The sequence below is a fragment of the Streptopelia decaocto genome, assembly GCF_964273445.1.
Source record: "Streptopelia decaocto genome assembly, chromosome: 27".
Classification (NCBI taxonomy): domain Eukaryota; kingdom Metazoa; phylum Chordata; class Aves; order Columbiformes; family Columbidae; genus Streptopelia; species Streptopelia decaocto.
Window position 1 is genome coordinate 38,637 of NC_138682.1, and position 14,419 is coordinate 53,055.

A 14,419-nucleotide genomic window follows, 5' to 3' on the forward strand; every position below is an offset into this window, starting at 1 on the left:
AGGGATGCCAGTTTCCCCCGGGGCTGCCGCCCCCCTGCCCAGGGCTGCTGGACCGCCCCAGGGCTGTAAGAACCCCCTGGGACTGACAATAACACCCCATACCAGTGCCACGCAAACCATCACCTGCTGTGCTCATCCCAGGTCCCTGCAGGGTTTGGGGACAGCTGGTGGCATTGCCATGGCACTCGGGACCCCCCACACCTCCGTGGGACCCCTTGTTTCGTCCACCCCCAGCCCAGGGGGACACACAGCTCTACAGAAGCTTTTCTTTTTACTGTATTTCCAAAGTTGGGGACACCCCCCAGCCCCCACCTGTCAGGCACGTGGGGAGGGTTCCGATGGCAGTGACCCCCCCGCGGCAGCGGTTTGGCACGTGGGGCCCTGCCCCGAGGAGCTGGCAGGGGGAACAGCCCCTGGTGCCCCCCAAGTCGGGGCGGGGGGCAGCGAGAGCCAGGGGGGCTACATGACCTCGTAGCCGCTGCGGATGCCCTTCATCAGGCAGCAGGCGAAGATGATGCCCAGGATCTGGGAAAACAGGGGATGGGGTGTGACCTCCACCCTGCACAGCGCACCCCCCCCCGCGGGGGTCCAGCCCCACATTGGGGGTGTCCCAGCCCCACACTGGAGGGGTCGCAGCGCCTCGTCCTACCTCGAAGAAGGCGATGCCCAGCGCTACAGCAGCCACGATAAGGATGTTCTTCTTCATCCAGGCTTCGATCTTTTGGAGGCAGCCCTGGGGGGCAGGGGGTAGAGGGGCTCAGGGGGGGCAAACCCCCCCTGACCACGGCAGGGGGGACACGGGGGGGTCTCACCTTCTCGTAGACGGTTTCAGGGGTGGGGTGGACATTGCAGGACGTGGCATTGCTGTGGCAGCAGGACCGTGGCACCGTGTCATTGGCCCTGAACCTCTCAATGCTGAACCAGTCTGTGTAGTTGTTGGCTCCGCAGCACTGGAACTGTGGGCGGGCGGGGACACACACACCCCAGGGGGTCAGGGGGGGTGAACCCCACTGTCCCAGCCCCCCCTGGGCCCCCCCCGTTACTCACATCCCTCTGGATCTCATCCACTGCCTCCGTCACCGGCTGGTCCTCCCCGTACTTGCGCATGGCGTCCCACAGCCCTTCCTCCAGTACCGAGCGCGCCTGGGGGGGCCGGGGGGTCAGGGGGATCTGTAGCACCCAAGTGGGTCTGAACCCCTTCCCCACACGTCCCCACCTTGTCCTTGAAGACGTATCCAGCAATGGCAGCGGCGACCTCCACCAGGAAGATGACGCTGAGCAGGACGGCGAACTGTGGGGGAACGTGGTGGGGGTCAGGGTGGGAGGATTAAAGTGGGGGGGGGGGAATCATGGCGAGGCAGGGTGCTGACCGTGGTGACCATGCAGTAACTCTCCTTCCAGGCGCCACAGCAGCCGAAGAAAGAGATGAAGAAGATGACGATGCCCAGCACCAGGATGGCGACCGGGCTGCCGGCGGCTGAGGTGCTGCTGACGGCCAGTGCCTTATCCAGGGCCAGCTGCGCGTAGATGCCGATGGCCACCAGGGCCACCCCGCACACCTGGGGGGGGCACAGGGAATTGGGGTGCAGCCCCTACCCTGTGGAACTGGGATTCCCCCCCCCGCTGGGGGGCACCCCCAGTTCAGCATCCTCGTGGAGACTGAGCAGCACGGGACTTCGGCCTCAAATTGGGGCTGACGGGGGTGGATCTTCTGGGGTTCGCCCCCCACAGTGATGTCCCCATGGTGATGGGAGGGGGACCCTGGTCCTGCCCCCGCCCGCCCCGGTGTGGTGAGGCGGGGGCCAAACTGGCGGCCGCAGGAATGCTGAGAAGTTCGGGACATCTGGAATTCTGGCCGTGGTGAGAGGCCTCGGAGCGGGGGACATGGCGCCAGCCCCCCCCCGCCCAGCCACGGGGTCTGAGGGCAGATCGGGGGGTGCCCAATTGGTGGCTGGGGGGCCCAGGCACATGCCGTCTCATGGGTCACCCGGGCACCGGCAGCCCCCCCTCCCCGGTACTGAGACAGGAGCGGGTCCATCCCACCCCCTCACAGGTGAGATCCCCCTCCCCCCAGCCTCAGTTTCCCTGCAGCAGTGGGGACCCCCCCGTACCGTCCCAGTGCGCTGGCCCTGTTTGCTCGCTGGGTGTGGGCAAACAGAGCCCGGCCCAGCCGCCTGCTGCACAAACACTCCAGCTGGGGGGGCTGGCACCGGTGTCCCTGCCATGTCCCCCCCGGCCCCTCCGGGGGTGACTCAGCTCAGCAGGATCAGAGACGAGTCATTCCTTGCGTGGGGGGGACGGGATGATGGCCGGGAAGGCACTCACCCCCTGTCCCCCCCCACACCCACACAGACCGTTGGGCTCCTTGCGCCTCTTGCTTCACCCCAACTTCCCCAAACCTGAGCCCTGCCCCATGGGGTGACCCCAGCTGTAGGGCGCAGGACGGGGGGGACACACGGCCCCCCATGGGGTCCCCACCCTGACCTCAGGGCCTCGCCCCAGCCCAGCCTCGTTAACCCTGGAACCTACTGACAGTGGTGTGCAGCCACAACACTGCCTGGTGCCAGGCTTCTCCCCCTCACCCCCCTGCACCCTCTGCAGCACCCCCAGGCAGCAGGAGCCCCCCCGCGTCCCCACGACCCCCAGTTCAAGGCCTGCGGGAGGGTCCGGGGGGTGTTCAAGGGATGTATGGGGGAACGGGAGCAGGCGGAGGGGAAAACACGGCGGGGGGACAACACAGAGGCGGAGGGGCTGCCCGCCGCAGGACAGGGGCGGGCTCGTCCCCGGCGGGGCCGGCGAGGAACAGCCCGTTTGCCCAGAGCCCCTCTCCGGTTGCCCCCCGGCCCCCCCCCGGTGGCCCCAGCTCCCCCTCCGACCTCCCCCAGCCCCACACTCACCCAGAAGATGAAGTTGAAGATAAAAACCAGGAACTTCACACATTTCATCCCGCCCTCCACCGCCATGGCCCGTCCTGCGGGAGCCGCCGTCTCGGTATCGGTATCGGTATCGGCACCAGGCCCGCTCCCGCTCCTCCCGCCCGAACCCCGACGTCCCGGTGCCGCTCCCCGCCCCGGTGCCTCTCCCGGTGCCGCTCCCGCTGCGCTCGCCGCCCAGTGCCACCGCTCCCCCGCCCCGGGGCCTCACCGGCGCCGCTGCTCCACCACCCGCTCCCTGAGCTCCGGGATCATGTGATGGGGCCGGGACGAGTCAACAGGCGGCCCCGGGCCCGCCCCGAGCCCGGCCCCGCCGCCGCCGCCCCGCCCGCCCCCTCCCGGGGCCGCACGGACACGCGGGGCGAGGGAGACGCTTTAATGGGGGACATAAGGGTGTCGCGCCGGGAGGTCATGGGACACAGAGATGACAGCCCGTCCCGCACCCCGGGACCCTGCACCCCGGGGTCCCAGCTGTCCCGCAGTCCCTGTCACCCCCGACGTACTTGTCACCCCATACCCTGCACCCTGGGGTCCTTGTCACCCATACTCTGTACCCCAGGGTCCCAGTAACCCTATAACCTGCATCCCGAAGTCATGGCCACCCTGACCCCTGTCACCCTGTCCCAACCACCCCATACCCTGCACCCCAAGGTCCTTGTCACCCCATACCCAGCACCCTGAGGTCCTTGTCACCCCATACCCTGAACCCCAGGGTCCTGGACATTCTGTGTCTGTTGGTCCCTGCCAGCCCATGTCTTGCCCCCACAATCCCGGCCCCCCCTGTTCGCAGTCTCCCCACACCCTTGCACTCCTGGGTCCCTGCCACCCCATGCCCTCACCCCAGGTCCCAGCCACCGGTGGCTCAGAGCCCGGGCACAGTGGCCAGGGCGGCCAGCACAGCCTCCAAGTGCTGGGGGTGCATGTAGGCCACAAGCCCCCCCTGGTTTGCCCAGCGCTTGGCCCCTACCGCCCCCTCCACCGGGCGGTTGTACACCAGCTCAGGGGGGGGGCTGGTGTCCCCCGCCCTCCGTGCCTGCAGGGCCCCTGCCAGGGCCACCGCACCCCCGCCCAGGGCACGCAGGATGGCGTGGGGGGCACAGGCGTCCCAGGCGAAGGTGCTGCCCTCGGAGAGGACGTAGGCATCCGCCAGCCCCAGGATGACACACAGCATCTTGTAGCCAGCACCGGCGGCGAAGCACAGGCGGTCACCGCACAGGGGACCCAGGGCTGCCCGCACTGGTCCCCTCTCCGCCCGGCTCAGCACCACGCAGGGCGTGGGGCGCGGCGGCGGGGGGTTCAGAGAGCTCAGCTGCGTGTCCCCATATGCAATGCCCCAGTGGTATCTCCCCTGCCACCTGCAGGGATGGGGACACTGAGTGTGGGCGCTGCCAATGGGTCCCCAGGCTCTCCCCAGATCTGGGGACCAGGATCCGGCTGCACCTCCCCCCCCACTCCGGTGTTCCCCGTGTGCCAGTACCTGTGGGTCAGGGGGTCCCGACGGTAGAAGGGCTCATTGATGATGCCCAGCACAGGACAGCCCGTCTGCCGGTCGTAGGCCCCAATGAGCACTAGCGCCGAGCACAGCCCCGCCGGGGTGATACCGTCGATGGGGGCCACGTCCTCGCGCCCCCCGATGTACTCATTGGTGGAGTCTAAGGGTGCAGTTGAATTTGCTGGGGTTCAGTGAGTGATGGGGGGATGCCCAACGTGCCCTCTCCCAGCACCCCCTCACCGATGGGGTCTATCCAGATGGCCAGGTCCTGGGGGGGGATGCTGAGTGCCACGCTGGCCAGCTCTGCATCCCCAAGCGTCACATCCCTGTGCACGGCAGCTGCCAGCAGCTCGGCAGCCTCTCGCTCGGGCTCCAGCACGGAGAGTAGCAGGGCCGCAGTGTCACCCGGCGTGTCACACACCCGCACCACCACCGTGTCCCCTGCCAGAAGCCCGGCCTCAGCTGTGACCCCCAGTGTGTGGGGGTCTCGGCTCCGCTGTTCCCACCCCCAGAACTCACCCTGCCTGTTCTTGAACTCATTTGACTCCTCCCCATGGATGTGGCCCTGCAGCTCGGGGAACTGGTGGGGACAGGGCGGCTCAGCCACAGCGCAGGGAGACATGGGGACACCCTGGGGAGCCCCCCGCCCCCTACCTCCTTCCCCAGGTCGTGCTTGATGACCTCCTGGATTAGGACGTCCGCCAGCGTCTTGAAGTCCTGCAGGAACCTCCTGTTCTTGTCGGTGCCGCTTTTTTCAGCCACCAGCAGCTGGAAAAGCGGCTCCTCTGCGCGGCACAGCCGGGCGATGGTCCCCGCCTTCTCCGAGGCCCCCACCAGCGCCTGCAGCAGCCCTGCCATGGCCGGGCTGGGGGGAGACATGGTGCTCGGGGGCGGGGTACCGGCCGCCTCCGCGCTCCCAGCGTGGCCCCAAGGGCCATGCCCGTAATTACGGGGTGTGGGCAGAGCCCCGGGGTGGAGACCCAGCTAAAATTATCCCGCCTGGAAGTGGGGACGTGGATGTGAGGACGTGGGGACGTGGGTATGGGGACATGAGGACGTGGGGACGTGGCCAAGGACGCAGCCCCACTGCGGGGTTCCCGCGTGGGGGGGGCTGTCCCGCGTGAAGGAGGAAGCAGCCAGGACTGGGGACGCACACACACAGATCCCCACTGCCTCCCCGCCGAGACCTGTGAGGTGATGGGGCCCCGCACCCTCCCGCCGGGGACGGGACACCCGCAGTGATTCCCCGGGGCACCGGCGACCCCGTGCCCGTCCCCGGGGCCGCGCCACGTGGGGGCATCCCCGGGACTCCCCACCCGTGTCACGCTCACCCCGGGTCTCCCCCACCCTACGGAGGGGTCCCCACTTCCCCCGGCGGGCGGATTCCGGGGACCCGCCCTCCCCGCGGTGCCGTTACCGGGCCCGGTGCCGCTGACAGCTCGCGCGGGGCGGCCCGTGGGGCGGGGCCGGAGGGGACACGTCACGTCGCCGCCTTAACCCCTTCGGCCCCGGAGCCCGGAGTGCTGGGGGAACCTGGAGTGCGAGGCGGACCCAGGAGTCCGAGGGATCCCGGAGAGAGGGGGGGACACACCCGGTGTAGGGAGACCGAGCACCGCCTCCCGCTTTCGCTTCTCGTCTCCGCAGCTTCCGCGGGGCGTCGGTGACACCGGAGCGCGGTGATGCCACCTCGGCGGGTAAACACCCGCACCGGGACTCGACGGGGCCACCCCCCCGCTCCGGGACCTCCCGAGGCCCCACAGGGCTGACGGTGCGGCGGTGCCGCGTCCGCGCCACGCGGTGGCGCCCTCGTCCCTGCGCTGCGCCTCGCTCCGGTTTTCCCGGCTCCGGTGTGGACGCGCTCGCCCCGGAGCTGCGCCGCGACGCCTCCTGGCGGAATGCGCTGGCTCCACTCTCCCGTCGCGCACCGGTGGGGTAACGGGACCGCTCCGCACCCCCCTGCCCTGCCACACCGGGAGCCCCCCGATCCGGGACTCCCCACCACCTTCCCGCATCGGGCCGGGATCCCCGTCACCTCTCGCCGCACCGGGACCGGGGCCCTGAGCGGAGCCCGTGCAGCCCCGGTGCCCCGGGCGCGGCTGCACGTCCCTCTTGCCCTCTCCATGGTTCTGATGGAACCGCCACCGGGAGCGGGGGACACGGCACGGGCCGGGGCGGGGGGGGGCCGTGAGGACACCGACCGGGAGGGGATGGGGACCGGGGCGGGTGCGTGGACCCGGGGATGGGAGAGAGATTCGGAGGGGACCGATGCGGAGGCGTCCCGGGAGGGCACCGGGGGATGGAGGGACCGGGACGCGCATTCCCGGTCTATGGGGGCGTCGCGGCGGGACCCAAGTCCCGGCAAGTGCGGCGGGGTCAGGGCGTCCCTGCCCTTCCCGCTCCGCCGCACTTGCCGGGACTTGGGTCCCGCGGCACCGCCCCCGCCATAACCGGAGGCGGTGCGGGGGGTGCCGGAGCGAACCGGGCAGCGCGCGGTGGCGGCGGGGCCGCTCCCGGTGCTCGGGGGGCCGGCGGCGGCTGGTGACAAGCCCCTGCCAGAACCTCTTTTGTGCGCCCGCAGCCAATCAAGGCCGCTGACGACACACTTCTCTTGGGGTATAAAACCCCGGGGCCGCCGCTACCGCCGCTTTTTTCTTCCCCCCCCCCTTCGCCCCCCCCCCGGGTCCCTCACCGCCCCCCGCTTCCCCGCCCCCGCCGCCGTTACCGCCTTCCCCCCCCGTTCCGCGCCCCTTGCGCGTTGCGGTGGAAGCGGGGCGGGGGGGCGGCCCGGCGGGGAAAGGTTTCCCGGTATGGCCCCGGTCTTGCTGTGTTTGTTGGCGTTGGTGGTGGCGGCGGGGGGGTCGGTCGAAGCGCCATCCCCCGTTTCCGAGCCCGCCGCTTGCCCCGTGTGCCTGTGGCGGCGGCACAGCAAGGAGCTGCGGCTGGAGAGCATCAAGTCGCAGATCCTGAGCAAGCTGCGGCTGAAGGAAGCGCCCAACATCACCCGGGAGGTGGTGAAGCAGCTGCTGCCCAAGGCCCCGCCGCTCCAGCAGCTCCTGGACCTCCACGACTTCCAGGGGGACTCGCTGCAGCACGACGAGTACCTGGAGGAGGACGAGTACCACGCCACCACCGAGACCGTCATCAGCATGGCCCAGGAAAGTCAGTGCCGCCTTTGTTCCGCCGCTGCAAACTTCGCCGGCGGACTCCCCCCACCTCCCCGTCTCTCCCTCCCTCCCCGCCGGTTCCTCTCCCGGGTCCCTCCGCGGCTCCTCTTCCTCCCCCGTGCCCTCCCTGTCCCCCTCCCCGGGGATGCGCGGTTCCCCCCGGTTCCCCCCGGCTCCCCCCCCGTTCCCCCCGGTTCTCCCCGGCACCCCTGGGGCTCCCCTCTGTTCACATCAGCCCCCGTCCGCCCCCTCTCCCTGGTGACTTCGTGAGGGTCCCGGGGGAAAGCACCGTACAGCACGGGGACCTGGGGACATGGGGACACAGGGATATGGGGATGGGACAGGCTGGCTGGCAACTGGTACAGGGCACTGGGAGCTGGGAAACAGGGCTGGGAATGAGCACCGGGAGCTGGGACTGCAACTGAGAGCTGGGGACTGGGACCTAGGATTGCAGCTGGGAGTGGAGAACTGGGAACTGGGACCCAGCACTTGGAACTGGGGGTCGGGACATGGCACTGGGGACTGGCGCCCGACTCACTGGAATCAGTTGAGTAGCACAACTGGGCACTGGCAGCAGGTCCCAGGACCTGGCACAGGCACCAGCTGGAGCCCTAATACTGGTGCTGGGGACAGGGACATGGTACTGGGGACTGGCACTTGGTGTGAGCACTGGCACTGGGACCGGACTGGGGACACGGGGCAGGTGACACAGTGACCTCCTGGTCCCCAGGGCCCTGCTGGGCAGCGGGTGCCAGCACTCACCTCCTGCTGCGGGTGACAGCGGGGTGACGGCAGAGTGACAGCAGGGTGACAGCAAGGTGACAGTGGGGTGATGGCAGAGCTCCAGCCCAGGGGCCCCAGCAGGGAGGGGATGCACTTGGGGACTCTGCTGCCCTGTGACATGTCTCTGTCCATCCATGTAGCCGTGGGGCTGCGGGGAGGCTGCACCTTCCACCTCTCCGTGCCTCAGTTTCCCCCGGTCTGTCCCAGCTCCACCTGCTCCAGCAGCGGGACGGGGGGGTGGGACCCCTGAGGTGTGCCATGGGACCCCAAGGACCGGGGGGGCCGGGTGCTAAAGGCGAGCGGAAGGGAGGGAAGTGTGAGGCACTGCCCCCCCTGCAGCCCCCCGACGAATTTCCTTCCCAGGCATTAATAGACTCGGGTGGCTTTGAAATTTTATTACCCATAAAATTGACAACAGGCTGGGGTTTTCCTCCCTGTGCCGCATTCACGCTCGCTGCCCCCAGCCCCCCCCTCCCACCCCTTAACAGCTCGGGGCCCCCCAAAATAAATACCAGAGGGAGACCCCTCCTCCAGCCACACGGGCCCCCCTGGTCCCACTCTGGGGGTCCAGCAGCCCTGGCCCTCCAGCCGGATGTGTCACGGGGTCCGGCCTGTCCTGCCTGCGGCCGCTCCGTTATTATTATGATTCCCCCCCCCCGCCCCCCCCCCGTGCCAATTGTGTGGGGTTTTATGGTTCCTGAACAGGAGGAGGGAAAGGGCTTTATAGGCAGCAGAGCCATAAAGCTCTCGGGTTCCCCCCAGATGCCCCCCGCCCCGTTAATCTCAAGCCACCACCCCCAGCACCCCCCCCGCCCCCCCGAGAAGTTTAATTGGGTCCTAAACCCATTTAGGGGTTACCCGTGACCCCCGCGACCCAGAGGGACCTTAATGAGGGGTTGGGGGGGGGCAGGGGGGCAGGGGGGACCTGAAGCTGTTCAAGGTCAGTGGGAGCGAGTACACGGGGACACTGCAGGGACACCTGGACCTGAGGGAGCTGCGGTTCCCCCATGGCAGGCGAGGGCTTAAGGGGACAGAGGTGGGGCCCCAAATCTGGGCTCGGTGGAACAAAGCGGGGGGCTCAGTGTACCCCCTCCTGCCCAGCATATCCTCAGCTGTGACCGATGTCCCCATCACCTTTATCCCCCGTTGCCACAGCAACAGGATGAGCATCCTGGCACTGCCACAGCCCCCCTGTGCCCGCACCCCACAGTGTCCCCTTCGTTGTCCCCTGGGATGCCAGTCCCGGGGTGGAGGGGGGGTCGCTGGTGTCACTGGTGCTGCTGGCACCGTGGTGAGGGGCTTCAGTGGTGGCTTTGAGGGACACCTCTAAGAGACCCTGCAAAAACAACCCCATCACATTGTTCTGGCCGCCACAGTGAGCTGGGGACAAATTGTCCCCGTGTCTTCAAAAGTCACCTGGGACCCCTGTGTGCCAGCAGGACCGCGGAGGGACCCAGAGCCCCTCGAGGCAGCCGCTGTCCCACTGGTAACAGGTGACAACGCCCCGCGGAAGGGGCACAAACTGCCCTTGTGGCTTCACGGGGACAGGCAGCGCGGGGGGGGCCGTTCCCCGGGGGGGTCCCAGAGGAACACGTGGGTTTAATCAGGGGCTTGTGCGCAGCAAATTGCTGGGAGGGGTTTGTGCACCCGTGTGTCCCCCCCGCTCCGGCCCCTGTCACCGTGGTTTATGTGCGGCGCGGCGGGGGAGCGGGATGGCATTCGCGGGGCTGCCCCCGGTGTCGTGACCCCCATGTGTTCGGGGAGGCCTCGCGCGCAGCAAATGGCCCCGCGCTGCAGCTGGGGGCCATTAAACCTGACCGGTGCGGAGCAGGGGGGACGGGGCGGGGGACATTCCCCGCTCAATTTGACACAGATGTTGGCAGAGCCCAGGAGCTGCCGCGGGGCTGGGGGAGGGTGGCCGGGGAGCCCCCGCATCCCCCTGGGCGCTTGGGATGCTGGGGGGTGTCACCGCACTGGAGTGGGCAGCACCGTCCCCGGAGGTGGCCGTGTGGTTTTGCCATAGTTGAGAGTGTCACCCGCAGCAGGAATGGCTGGTAGAGGGGTGGGGGTGCCACAAAAACAAGCCTGGGGAGGGTGGGAGATGGAGGGTGGGAGATGGAGGATGAGGGATGGAGGGGGGGACGGATGAATGTCCCATGAGATGCCACCTGGCTGGGGACCCTGGTGGTGTCCGTACCCCAAATTTGGTGCCATGGACCCAGCTTGGGACTGCCACCGGGCGCATCTGTGTTGGGAAGTGGCTGCCCTGGAGCAGGTGCCATGGGGCTGGACCCCCCCCGACCGTCCTTGATCCCTGCAGGGGATCGTGACTCCCCTGTGACACAGGGTCGGGGGCAGCTGGGGACCTTATTGCCAATGGAGGGGCCATGACCCGCTGGGGCGGTCTCTGACCCGACCTTCACCTCTTAACGACTGAGGAGGATCTGGGAGAGGGGGACACACAGGGCAGGGGGTTTCCAGGGACGCCCCCATCACCCTGACGCCTCCTTCTTCCCGCAGCGGACCCGGTGGTGCAGATCGAGGGCAACCCCCATTGCTGCTTCTTCAACTTCAGCCCCAAGGTCATGTTCACCAAGGTGGTGAAGGCGCAGCTGTGGGTGTACCTGCGCCCGGTGCAGCACACCTCCACCGTCTACCTGCAGATCCTGCGGCTGAAGCCGGTGACGGACGAGGGCAGCCGTCACATCCGCATCCGCTCGCTCAAGATCGACCTCAACTCGCGGCTGGGCCACTGGCAGAGCATCGACTTCAAGCACGTCCTGCAGAACTGGTTCAAGCAGCCGCAGAACAACTGGGGCATCGAGATCAATGCCTTTGACCCCAATGGCAACGACCTGGCTGTCACCTCGCTGGGGCCCGGCGCCGAGGGTCTGGTGGGTGGCTGTCCCCTTGGGTCCCTCGGGGGCTGGGGGTGTGCAGAGGCGCTAGAATGTTGTGGTGGGGTGGGTGTGGGGGGAACTGGGGGGCAACAGGGATAGGCAGGGTTGGTGAGGCAGCTCCGTGGGGCTGGTGACAGCTTGTGGGGGTGGTGAGAGCTCCGTGGGGATGATGACAGCTCCACGGGGCTGGTCACAGCCCTGCCAAAGTGATGATGGCTCCACGGAGCTGGTGATAGCTTTGTGGGGACAGTGACAGCTCCATGGGCTGGTCACAGCTGCGTGGGGACACTGACAGGTCCATGGGGACGATGACAGCTCTACGGGACCAGCCACAGCTCCGTGGGATTGACCACATATCTGCAGAGCTGGCGACGGCTCCATGGGCTGGTCACAGCTTTGTGGGGACAGTGACAGCTTCATGGAACTGGTGACACCCTGGTGGGGCTGGCGACACCCCCATGGGATGGTGACACCCTGGTGGAACTGATGACACCCCCATGGAGCTGGTGCCAGCTCCACGGAGCTGCGTGGCACCCATAGAGTCAGGACGATGTGATTGTGGGGTGATGGGACTGTGGCTCAACGTGTGGGGTGGTGGGTCAGTCCATGGGTCTCACCCCCCCTTTTTCTACTGCCCCAGCACCCCTTCATGGAGCTGCGGGTGCTGGAGAACAACAAGCGCTCGCGGCGGAACCTGGGGCTGGACTGCGACGAGCACTCGACCGAGTCGCGCTGCTGCCGCTACCCCCTGACCGTCGACTTTGAGGCATTTGGCTGGGACTGGATCATCGCCCCCAAGCGCTACAAAGCCAACTACTGCTCGGGGCAATGCGAGTACATGTTCATGCAGAAATACCCGCACACCCACCTGGTGCAACAGGCCAACCCACGCGGCTCGGCCGGGCCCTGCTGCACCCCCACCAAGATGTCCCCCATCAACATGCTCTACTTCAACGACAAGCAGCAGATCATCTACGGCAAAATCCCCGGGATGGTGGTTGACAGATGTGGATGCTCTTAAAAAAGGAGTGCCCGGCTCGGTGCCGCTCCCCCGTGCGCGCCCCCCTCCGCCAGAGACGCCTCTTTTCTGCCACTGCTTTTTAAAATTTTTTTTCCTTTTTTTTTGATATACAAAGAGTAAAATTCCTTTGGATGTCCGGGAAAAAGAGAGAGAGAAGAAAAGCCCGTGCACCAACCCCGCGCTTCAACATGCATTGTGCAATAAAGCAACCGGACGGAGAAGGGAAAGGGAAGGGGCGGCTGGGACCCCTGGTGCCGTCACCGTGGTCACCGCTGTAACCCCCCCTGGCATGGCGCAGCACTGCAGCTCTTCACTGGACACCTCTCCCACCTCGGTGGTGACAGCAGGCGGCCGAGCATCTCCCCACGCTGCTGGAGTGGGGACGGGGACATCCCTGCCCCCCCCACGGCCAAGGTGACACCCCAAGGGCGGGTGACCCCGTCGTCCCTGAGCAGCTGCCGGAGCCAGGACGGCAGACCCAGCCCGGGAGGAAACTGCCTCCCTTCTTTAATTTATTTATTTATTAACCACCCTACTGGCCGACGCTTTGCTGCGGGATGTCCCCAAGCGCCCCTTACTCCCCTCCTTTCGTGTCACCGGCGCCCACAGCCCCACAGTGGGGACGTCCCCTGAGCCCCCTCCAGGCACTGCCAGCATCTCCTAGTGTCCCTGGGCACAGGGGGTAGAGCGGCCACCCGTCCCCAGTGCCGCAGCAGGACGGTGACGCTCCCCCCAGGGGTGGTCATGCGGCGGAATGTGGACAAGCTGGTGGCTTTGGAGTCACCCAGAGGCAGCACCGGCCAAAATTGGCTCCGGCTTGGTGACAGATTCTGCTGAGGCGGCAGATTCGCCTCCCCCTCCGGATGATTTTCGCGTGGGAACGAGCTCCCGGTTTCCCAAGGGTTCAACCACCCGCTGGCTCCTCCACCAGTGACGCAACCGGGCCCCGGCGCCAGGCAGATGCTGATGTGGCAGCAGTGGCCATGATGGCCCCAGGGGGTGGCCCGGAGTGGCCCCCGCAGACCCAGCACTTATCCCTTGGGTGCCGGACAGTTCCACGTCCAGCGCTGGTGGCACCGCGCAGCAACAGCACCAGGGCCACGTGCGGAACAAGCCGGTGGCTGCCGGTGCGTCCCCACTCCGTGTAGCACTTAGGGACAGCACCAGGCGGCCAGGGACCAGGACGGTGGAGCTGGGGACACCTGGGATGTTTAGCACTTGTCCCTGGCTCTGTGTGACCCGAAGCGCTCTCAAGGACAAGGCCACCTTGGGGTGACATCGTGGCCACCGCGGCCACAGAAGCACTTAGGGCTGCCAGGGGTCCCTCCCACCACCAGCACTGATGCCATTTGCCCGGTGGCCCTGGCAATGGTGGCCCCGCCATGGTGGCGCGGGGGTCCTGGTGTCCCCTCCCCGCTGACAGTGCCTTTTGGGGCGCCGTGGCCTCCGGCTGATCCCAGCAATGCCACTGAGTGTGATGAGGGTTTGTCTGTCCCTGGCTGTCACCACTCCACCACAAAAGCCACCCCGAGGAGAAGCACTGTCTCCTGGGGCCCTGTGAGGTGACAACTTAGCCACTGCCCTGGAAAGAGGCCGAAACCTCTGGGAAGGGACTGGGAAGGGGACGGATCCCACTTTGGGCTCAGGGATCCACCTGCCCCCCCGCAGGATGTCACTGTGTGCCCAAGTGCTCCCCCTGGCCTTGGGCACTGTCACCTCACGGGGACCATCTCTCCAGGGACATTGTTCCCCCATGGGCGTCATCCATGTGACACAGGGTGAGGGTTCCAGCTGCCCCCAACATTGGGGGAGCCCCAGAGCACCCAGAGGCCCCAGCACCCAACCCTCCGTGGCAGCTGTGACAAGCAGGTGGCACCAAGGGAGGGACAGGGCAGCACTGGAACCAGTCAGCCTTGGGCACTGGGAACAGTGTCCTGTGCTGGGGTGGGGGGGAACAGCCCCATCATTGTATTATTAATTATTATTATTTACCTGGCCCGTCAGTCCTGTGCGTAATGTCTTTTAGGTTATTTTTATTATTTTTCTGTCCGTTTGTTCGTTGTTTTGTTCCTCATTCTGTTGTTTCGGGGTGTCCGGGGTCGGGGGGGGGATGGGGACACGGCTGC

General features: G+C 67.1%; 3 protein-coding genes across 4 annotated transcripts; 1 reads left to right on the plus strand and 2 right to left on the minus strand.

Annotated features, from left to right (window-relative positions):
- Positions 1–254: 254 nt before the first annotated feature.
- Positions 255–3,225, minus strand: LOC309450563 (CD63 antigen-like). The gene is made up of 8 exons (XM_082073519.1): positions 3,145–3,225; positions 2,898–2,971; positions 1,371–1,559; positions 1,217–1,291; positions 1,048–1,143; positions 813–956; positions 650–733; positions 255–525 (listed from the first exon to the last, which is right to left on the minus strand). The coding sequence occupies exons 2-8, from the start codon at positions 2,961–2,963 to the stop codon at positions 460–462; spliced, it is 720 nt and encodes a 239-aa protein (XP_081929645.1). The 5' UTR covers positions 2,964–2,971; positions 3,145–3,225; the 3' UTR covers positions 255–459.
- Positions 3,226–3,294: 69 nt separating this feature from the next.
- Positions 3,295–5,971, minus strand: LOC309450562 (inositol polyphosphate 1-phosphatase-like). 2 transcript variants are annotated; one of them, XM_082073517.1, is made up of 6 exons: positions 5,843–5,971; positions 5,080–5,290; positions 4,945–5,005; positions 4,666–4,866; positions 4,411–4,585; positions 3,295–4,288 (listed from the first exon to the last, which is right to left on the minus strand). In XM_082073517.1, the coding sequence occupies exons 2-6, from the start codon at positions 5,281–5,283 to the stop codon at positions 3,796–3,798; spliced, it is 1,134 nt and encodes a 377-aa protein (XP_081929643.1). In that variant the 5' UTR covers positions 5,284–5,290; positions 5,843–5,971; the 3' UTR covers positions 3,295–3,795. The 2 variants fall into 2 exon arrangements, with proteins under 2 accessions (XP_081929643.1, XP_081929644.1); XM_082073518.1 differs by having other exon boundaries at positions 5,757–5,860.
- Positions 5,972–7,099: 1,128 nt separating this feature from the next.
- On the plus strand, positions 7,100–14,346 carry LOC309450687 (growth/differentiation factor 11-like). The gene is made up of 3 exons (XM_082073724.1): positions 7,100–7,584; positions 10,893–11,266; positions 11,913–14,346. Exons 1-3 carry the CDS (start codon positions 7,233–7,235, stop codon positions 12,291–12,293), a joined length of 1,107 nt encoding a protein of 368 aa, XP_081929850.1. The 5' UTR covers positions 7,100–7,232; the 3' UTR covers positions 12,294–14,346.
- The last annotated feature ends 73 nt before the right edge of the window (positions 14,347–14,419 follow it).